Source organism: Suricata suricatta, chromosome 1, assembly GCF_006229205.1.
Source record: "Suricata suricatta isolate VVHF042 chromosome 1, meerkat_22Aug2017_6uvM2_HiC, whole genome shotgun sequence".
NCBI classification, from domain to species: domain Eukaryota; kingdom Metazoa; phylum Chordata; class Mammalia; order Carnivora; family Herpestidae; genus Suricata; species Suricata suricatta.
The window spans coordinates 2,638,491-2,647,826 of NC_043700.1; the positions used below are offsets into that span (position 1 = coordinate 2,638,491).

The 9,336-nt window shown below is 49.2% G+C and overlaps 1 protein-coding gene across 1 annotated transcript in view; it reads right to left on the reverse strand.

Annotated features, from left to right (window-relative positions):
- CSMD1 (CUB and Sushi multiple domains 1) overlaps nucleotides 1-9,336 on the reverse strand; it is a 1,512,254-nt gene that overhangs the window by 314,309 nt on the left and 1,188,609 nt on the right. Inside the window, exons 34-35 of the mRNA XM_029933196.1 lie at nucleotides 8,634-8,849; nucleotides 5,744-5,932 (exon numbers count right to left, since the gene is read on the reverse strand). Of these exons, the coding sequence (XP_029789056.1) occupies nucleotides 5,744-5,932; nucleotides 8,634-8,849 (405 nt within the window). The remainder of the gene's footprint in view (nucleotides 1-5,743; nucleotides 5,933-8,633; nucleotides 8,850-9,336) is intronic.

Genomic DNA, 9,336 nt, shown 5'->3' on the forward strand with positions numbered 1-9,336 from the left:
CCTAAATAAACATGACCAACACGTTCATTTCATTTTTCCAGAGTAATATGGCGGGTGCTTAAAGACAGTCTTTCATGGGAAATTTTCTCCAAGAGTATGAAATTGCTTATAGAATATGCAAACTTGGTATGTTAATTTTTTAAAAAATCTACTTCAGTAGAGTGTTCTGTATTATATATTTATATACTATGCACGATCACTACCCTATCTATATTTGTATGGCTTTATATTCTTCAAAGACTTTCAAGAGGATTATCACATAATTACTTTTTTTCCTCTTAAACTATGACTTTTACATCTGTCCTCAACTTTAAACAGCTGTCCACTTGAGTTGACACTATTTCAGTGAACATATGTGGCGGTTGCTATTGTTTTGTGAACTCATGTCAAGATCAGCAAGAAAATCTTAAAGGCTGAACAGGAGTCACCATTTTATCTTGACCTTGGTTCATTACTCAACTTGGTTCATTACTCAGCAAGTTTGGCAACACACAGCCTCCACGAGAGACGTGGGTGGGCACACAGGGGTGGGACACAGGGCCGGGCTGGGTGTGAGGCTTAGGGACACGCCTGAGGCAGGCGGTCATCTGCAGGCACACTTGGCCAGATCTCAGGGAATGTGTGGGTGCCACCGAATCATGGTGCGGGGTCCCTAAAGTTTGGAGCACACACCTGTCCAGACATTTGGAGAAGAGGAAATGCCCTATGAGAAAGCAAAGAATCTTGAAGACTCGAAGGGAAAACAACAAGGGTGCGACGTGAGAATTCCTAGTCCAGAGGAACACCAAGGACAAGCACAGTGAGTAACGGCAGAACAAATAAAATATAGTAACAGTGAAGCCTGAGACTCTGCCTCATAGGAAATAATTAAAGAAAGTAAGTCACCAACAGTACAGATCAAGTGCTCAGAAAATTACACAATTTAAGTCATCAGATTTTAAAAATTCTTTGAACTTGACTGAAAATATCCGTTGTAAACCTCCATTAGCAAAGCAATTGAATGTATCAATTTTAAGTTCTTTCAATAATCCATTTACGAGTGCTTTAAGACGAATGGATATAATTTTCCTCAAGATGAATCATTTGTTCTTTTTCTAAAAAAACCCCTGAATTTGTAATTAAAATCGGATTGTCATTTAGAGTTTCTTAATGGAAATGAAGTAATTAAAATTACATTAAGATAATAGAAAGGAGCCAATTGATTTTCCACAAATTCTTCTGTCAACAGTACCTACTGGTGAGGCCCTTCTTATTCAGCTCAGACTACCCTTACCAAACACCCCCAACTGGGGGTGCGGACCACAGGCACTTACTACTCAGGCTCTGGGCTGACACGCAGGCCCACACCTGTGCCCCGCTCCTCTGATCCTCCGTGTGTGTGCATATCCAAAACCCGGGTCGAGCTCCCTGCCCAAGAGCTTGCCCACGCGTCACACTGAGGTGGCACAGTCTCTGTGCCACAGGGACTTCCCTTAACAGGCAGCAGCGTGTGGCGGTGACCAAAGTGTGTGGAAATCGCAGTGGGGCCTTTGAGAACATTGTGAACTTATAAATTGATTATTTTAAATTGATTAACATACATATGCACACACATGTATTTATATTTATACACACGCACACTTTGGGAGCATGATTTGAACAGCACAGACATAGAAAATAGCTTCACTATGAAAGGGAGACAGAAAGCCTACTTTCTTTCTACTTTAAACCAAGAGTATTTTGGTTCCTAAAACAAAAACGAATCAATAAACTAGATCAGTACATATATGTACGGATATGACTATGTATATGAAGTCTATATTGTATATTAGAATCTCTATGCACATTATCTATATTTTATACAGATAAAACCAAATCATTAAAAATGTGCGATCTTATTTTTACTCACAAATATAGAAGAACTGATAAGATGCTGATTCTATTTTTAATCTACTTATTATCCCCTGAACCTTTATTTCCTTAATATAATGTTATTGTTGAGTTAACTTTTAAGATTCAATTAAATTCAGAGATTAGTTTCAGTTTTTAATTTTGTTTCAGAAATTTTAAACCAAGGAGGCGCCTGGGCCGCTCAGTTGGTTAAGCCTCCCGCTTCATCTCAGGTGACGATCTCGCGGCTCGTGGGCTCCAGCCCGGCGTCGGGCTCTGTGCCTCTGTGCTGACAGCTCGGAGCCTGGAGCCTCCTTTGGACTCTGTGTCTCCCTCTCTCTCTGCCCGCCTCTCCTCACGCTCTGTCTGTCTCTCAAAAATAAACAAACATTAAAAAAAAATAAAAGAATAAAAAATAAAAAAAATTTTAAACCAAAAATTAAAGAAAGATATGTAGACAAAAGACTGGTCAGCATAGGGAAATAGTGTTGAGACAGAACTGGTCAAAAGACGTAAAGCTGAGTTTAATTTCTCAAAATATAGGCCACCGCTTTTGTTGGACCATCCTTCTCCAGAATATCTGTGATCCATTAAGCAACTGAGGCTGCTAGTGTTGACTTTATTGCTTCTTATTGTTTTATTCCATATGGTAGTTTGTCCAATAATAGAATTAGTGCAGGTCAGGAGCAGGATCACTTGTGCTTTCGCTGATTTTTCTTTTAATTCTCTCGGCAGATATTACTTGGTAGTTAATCTGATGTAGATAGATCAGTTCCTCATACTCTGCCTGAAAAAACCTTGTGTTCAAAACTGTGTGTTCACTGAAGACACATTAGTTCAGAGAATCCTAGTGGACACTCGCCATCTTCCTGTCTGCTCTGAGTTGCCCGTTTTGTTTTTTTTCCGAGACACCACAAAATCTCTCCAAAATACCATATAACATGTACTTTCTGTGCTTTTCTGATTACTCAGCACCTGTGCAGACCGGCCTCTATGTTCTCCAGCACAAGCAGAGCAGCCCTGGTCCCTGGGGGAGTGTGGGGGGCGGGGTCAGATACAGGCATGTGACTCTATCTGGGCCAATCAGAGGCCATGCAGGGACTGGGCAGAAGGGGGCTACCTCTGGAAAGCGGCTGCCCAAGGCCGCGTGTGCGGAGATTATCGGGGTTACACACTGTGTGTGGGTGCGAGGGCCAGGGCCGAGGGGGCCCGGGGGGGGAGTGGCCTACACTCTCCCTGCGGTGTGTGGAGCCGCGGGCGAGAGCAGCGCCCAGGCGGAGAGGCGGCAGAGGTAACGAGGCACCAGGCCACTGATCACAAGGTCAAGTGTGATCTCACCCCACCTGAAGCCGTCCCGACTTAGGGCTACTTAGTCACATCGTCAGAAACCCCCATGCTCACTTCCACCACGTTGGGCTCCTTGTGTCGTGACTTGCAAATAAAAATCAAACATTGAACGATACACATAAAACGTAATGAGAGCAGAACGGTGTCACCAGACAGGGCTTGCACATTCCGCCATGGGTCACGGAGTACCCGATGGTAGGATTTCCGGCACCCCAAGTAAATTATTAGGTTGAAAGAGCCCTACGATGAATAAATACAAATAAAACGATGGTTTCTCTTTCACTTAGGAGGGAACTGATAAAGAGAAAAATAGTTCTTAGTTTAGGTATCCACTAGAAATTCTATTTAAGATGTTTATTGGAGAAAAACAAAGTAGCGTTGTTTCCAGTTGACTTTCATAATTCAGTTGACTTTCTTCTGATGTCACTTGTGATCTTTGGAATGGATTTGCTATTATTGGATTTGCGACTATGAATCGATCACTCTTATTTCTGTGACTTTAAAAGAAGGGACACAGGCACTGAGTGGTACTGAATCCAAACGTTGAGATCAAGAGAAAGGCTTTGGAAGGAAGCAAACTTTGTTTGATGAACATCTACTGACTAAGGCGCACGGCTGGTTCTAGGGGTCAGGCAGCCCCCACTGTAAAGAGGTGTCAGCCTCATGGGAGACTGACACATGAAGGCGCTTGCACAGAATGGAGCTGTTATCACCGGGGGCGGCGGGGGGGCCCTCCAGCCAGTGGCTGATGGGTAGAGACAGCTCACGGGTAAGGGGGGTTCAGAGAGACGAGGACGGTCGGCCAGACAGGAAAGCAGGGTGAGCACAGGTATGTGAGGGGACAGACGAAGACACAGAGGGAGGGCCCCGGGGTGGGGGGGGGACCACGGCCTGCATGGGCTCCCGCTGATGCTCACGCATGCGGGTGACAGGTGCAGGACAGCAGAGTCTGGCCAACCTTCGTGTGCCACCAACAGTCACGGCTGGGGGCAAATTAACAGGTTCTCCTATGGGGGTGCCTTGATGGGACTTGGACAGATCACTCAGGGACTCCATCCTGCAGCCTGGGGGCGGCTCCCCAGGGCCGGAAGACCCAGCAGGCAGGAGAGCCTGGCCTGAGAAGTAGGTTGGACACAGAATCTTCAAAACAGGCAACTCATTAGACATGGAGAAGTGGCCACACGTCCCGATGCCTGGAGACTCCGCTGGGCTTGGACGCCATGAGCAGTCACCTGTTTATCTAAAGGAACCCCACAGCCAGGTGGGCGGGACAGCCAGGAGACGCTCCACAACACAGGAGAGGTGAACCGAGGGAAGGGCCCACCCAGGCCCCTGGGTGCTGTGACCGTGCAGGCCGGCGGTGACCGGGAAAGAGTAAGAACCACTATTGTAGGGGAAAGACAGACAATACACATTTACAGATAGGTGCCCAGTAGAGAGAGAAAGATGACTCGATTCACGTTTACTTGTGTAATTTTTTTTAAACAAAGTCCTGACTGTGTGAATGTCACTAAAACACAAAAGAACTGTATCACCCGTTGAATCCAGATGCCTAAACTGTGCTGATAACTGAAGAGGTTCTTTGCCAGGGGAAGAAAATTGGGTCTTCCTACACTAACTAGCGTTTCCATGGGTCAGGAAACCTTGTTTCCACAGCTCTGCCCCTCCCTCTGTCACATGAGCTGGCAGGAGGGGGGAGGCACCATGGACTCCTGCTGATGCAGAGACCCACAGCGACGCCGGGCTGCTGTTAATGTCCCCATGAGGGTCCTGATGCCGTGTCTCTAGGCAGTTCCTGTAACTTGCAAGAACAGACTTTCACCCCTTCAGATGCAAAGTGACACGGCTGCGTGGCGGGCGCCAGGCACTTGCTCTGTGGGGACGAGCAGACCCCGGATGTGCAGGCGGAATTCTGCACCTAATTCCTGTGCCCACGACTCTGCTCGGCTCCTGCCTGTGGTGGCTCAGTCCCCAGATTAGCAGCAACTGCGGGGAGCCTGCATCCTGACCCCACCATCTTGGGAAGGAGCCCGGGAAGCCCCTGCTTCTCCGTGGAGGGCCCTCCGCATTCCTCAGGACAGGCGGACAAGGCTGCCGGAGCACGGAAGTGTCTACACTTCGTGCAGCCTCGGCCACCCTCACCCAGTTAGCGCGTCGCGTGGCCAAGGTAGTGTTCTAACTCGTCCCGTCGCTGCACCGGGCGGCACCCCTGCCTCTAGGCCACAGAACCGTCCCTTGTGGGAACACGGCCTGGCATCGCACTTTCACTCTTGCTTTAGTCCTGGGTTAACTTTCCTGATGTGCTATCTGTCCCCGCACAGAGCGGTTGGCACGCGCTTCCGATCTGCCCTCGATCGGTCGTCGGAATGGAAGGCTGAAGGGGGCTGACTTTCTGGACAGGGTCAGCGCTCCCCGGGGGCTCACGCCCAGGGTGACAGGGAGCCCCCCACCCCGCCCGCCCTGCGCGCCCTGCCTGCCGCGCCCTGGCCCCACTGGGTGAATGAAATGAAAGCGTGTGACCACCTACCCACACACCTTGGCAGAGGTGCGCTCCACACGCGGCGGCCCCCGCCCAGGCACGTCAGCTTGGTGGCACCTTCCAAGCGATACCCCGGGAAGCAGGAGAAGGTCAGCGTGTCCCCGACTCCGAAGTGGAACCCGATTCTCCGGCTGAAGGCGGGGACGCCGGGGTCGTCACACGGCTCCAGATCGTATTCTGAGACAGGAGGAGACGGAGTCAATTTGTGGGACTTGGGGAAACACTCAGACGCATGCAGCAAGAACCAAAACAAAAATGCTATTATTTAAGACACCTCGTGCATGTTTTTTCAAAGTGCTCTGGAACGGTTATCCGGTCTGGTTTCCTTTGTCCGGTGAGCCGGTCTGTGATGAATCACATAGATTCTAGTATTTTTTAAATAGATGTGAGACATTAAAATAAGGTGACCCAGTTTACAACTGGGACTTTAACTGTAGGAGACAGTTTTACCGCTAACGGTAAAGGGTGCTTGGAGGACCAAGTCCTCACAATGAAGTCTCAGTGACTGACTGACCCGGGGACAGAGCAGGACTTGCGCTACTCAGCTGGGTGTGACCGTCTGGGAGTCTGCAGCCCTTTCCCTGCCGCCCCGTTAGCACCTGCAGAGACCCTCCGGTGACGTGCACGGGGAAAGGCCACTGCAATAGAACCTCCTACCAATGACAGAAGGAAGCGGGGCGGGCAGCTAGAAAAGCAGACGGATTATGTGCAAACGTCTGAAAGGTCCCCAGAGGGGACAACACATCATTTGCATAAGAAAGCTGCTACTTATTTGGACACTTAGAAAATAAACTCCATTGTATTAGTGTCACTGGCAAGTGTCTGCAGCCAGGTTTCAAGGCAAAATTCTTGCCAATGAAATTATTCTTTAGCGCATCTGAAGACCAAGCCTAAGGCAGCGTGGGCTCTGGGGTCCCAGGTGTGTTTTCCTCCCAGGACTGTCTGAGCCTGCGTGTGACACTCTCTGAGCCTGCGTGTGACAGTCTAGTTGATGCCTCCCTCCACAAGCTTGAAGAGTCACTTTCCATCAGCTGTGTGCAAACAGATCAGTCCATGTGCTCAAAAACTGTGACCACTTTAATTTTTAAGATTTTTAAATATCTAGAAGCTGCCCCAAAGCACTGCCAAGACCCAGAAAAGTGGGTTTTGTCTTCCCTTGCTGCCTGCCTGCCTGCTTGTTTCGGGAGATCTCAGAGGAAGAAACTCTGCCCTCCAGCTGGGTTCTGACGTTGGCTGATCAAAAGGCTTATTGCCAGCTCTGTGTCGGGAAGGGCGGGATTAAGGCACAGCTGGCACCGGACGGGTAGGAACGACAGACTTGTGAGAAGCATCTAGGGAGGAGCCCCACAGATGTGCGCCACGGCCACATCCCTCCTTTGGAATGTTCTAGTTAACTCCGTGTTGGATCTCCATGGAAGTGAGAACAAAGACAGAGACATTCTCGTGATGCCCGAGTTGAGACCCAACAGGACAAAAAGGCACAGAGGAATTAGGCATCGGTGTTGGGATGACTTAAGTCTTTGTGCCACAGAACAGCCAAACGTCACGATTAACCCTGATTATGGCACATTTCCAAGAAATCTAGTTTGAGTTCATCCCAAAGAGCTCCACTAACGCAGTGAAATGCCAGAAAAATCAGCAAAGTCAGGCAAAGATAAATGGCATTGGTTATAATTATAGAGAGTATACAATACTTCAGAGCATCTTAAAACCCCTAGGAAATTGTTTTCTTTAAGGCCGTATTTCAATGCATATGCCGCTAAGGACCATGCGATACTGAGTGAGTGATTATTAACGTCCTACTGAGCAGAAGACACAGGAATCCGCCTGCTGCCTGTGTAAAGGCGGAAGGCACAGAAGTCCTTTTCCTAAGAGTTTTAGCGTTACAACAGGAGATGAGCTAAATCCCCAAATATCGGGACAGAGAATCTCGTGGGTGACTTCAGAAGTCGTTAAGGAATTTAGGGGATGTCCAAAGTGGAGGAGTCTCTCCTGACGACGGGACCCAGGAAGAACCTCAGGAAACTGCATTAGCTCTGGGCCGGGAGGCGCAAAGAGGGGATGCACTCTCCTTGTCAGGGCATCGGACAGACTTGCAGCTTAACTCCCCTGCGTCCGCCCATCAGGATCTTGGAGCGCCGGCGCCCTTCTGCTGGCTGGGGCTGCGCCTGTGCTCCTGCAGGGCCCGGCCGTCACAGGGCCGCTGAGCGTCGCTTAGGTGATTAAATGCCTCTCGTGAATGCTGGCTAAGTTTTAAGTGTGTGCACTTTCCTTGTCTACAAAACACGTCACCCCATCCGCAGCGCCGTGCATACTAAACAACGTGACCGGGCAAACAAAGGAGCCGTCACAAATGTCCCGTAGGCACCGTCATTAAAAACACAAGTGTTACACAACTCCGGAGCGCGGCTTTGTCTCTGCTCTTGACTGCATCAAAGTAAATGAACACTCATCCTCCAGTGCGTGTGTTCACGTGTTTTGTTTGTGTGTGTTTCATTTTGTGTCTCACTGTAGATGAGAGGCCTCTGCTGGAGGGCAAGGGCCAAAACGATCAGATGACAGCTTCCCTGAGAGTGTCCCCAGATGAGGACGCCTTCCTCGGGGACGCGGACAGAGCGGATGACAAGTGAGTGAGGCGCTTTCCAGGAGAACTCGGCGAGACGAGCGATTTCTCAGGGGTGAGGATTTGCAAAGCGCCGCTTGGTGATGCCAGCGGGTGCCCCGGCGTCTTCTCCATGGAGGCTCGGCCCTCTGCCCACCGGCCAATGCGCACCGCTGCTCGGACCCTTCCCTGTGATCCCACACATGTCCGCGCACACGCGCACGCACACAGTCCCATTAGTGCCCAGAAGAGACACGGCGGAAGAGAACCACATACCTGAAAACGTGATGTTGAAGCCCTCGTAGGAAATGGAAAAGTCTGAAATGAACCGCAGCTGGGCGGTGAAGTTTCCAAACAAACCAGCCTTAATGGTGTGAGGCAACACGGACCCCGTGAGTCTGGCCACCGGCTCGGTGAAACTCCCGTCCTCTGTGATCAGCAAATAGTCATGGGAGCTTTCAAGGTGGAAAGTGTGAAAGATCATCTGAACTCCTGAGAAGCGGAAAGACAGAGAGAGAGAGAGAGGGCAGGGGTTGGGGGTTACGGGGGAGGGAGAGATATCAGAGTTAACGGTTAAGGAAATTCATTCCTTCTGGGCTTGGAGACATCAAACTCCTGAATCAAAATAAAACTATGCAAACCTCACTTTGAAGTTTCAAAGGAAAATACAGAGAATGGATAGAAAGACTGGATTTAGAAACGAAAGAAGAGGGGACAAACGGTAAAAAATAATGCATAAGTAAGTATATGCACTTAGAGATTAGACATGGGCTTCGGCTTATAGATTCAGACACAGACACAGGTATAAAGGTACAACGCGGCAGCATTGCAGGAAACCGCACGGAGGAATGGTCTCTGCGAAAGTATTCGGCCCAGGGGAACCAAGGACTGATAACATCTGTATTTATATTTAGCAAGTATCTTTCACAGAATCTTAGGTTGCAGGCCTAGCCAAATAAACGTGGGGCTGAGGGGAGAA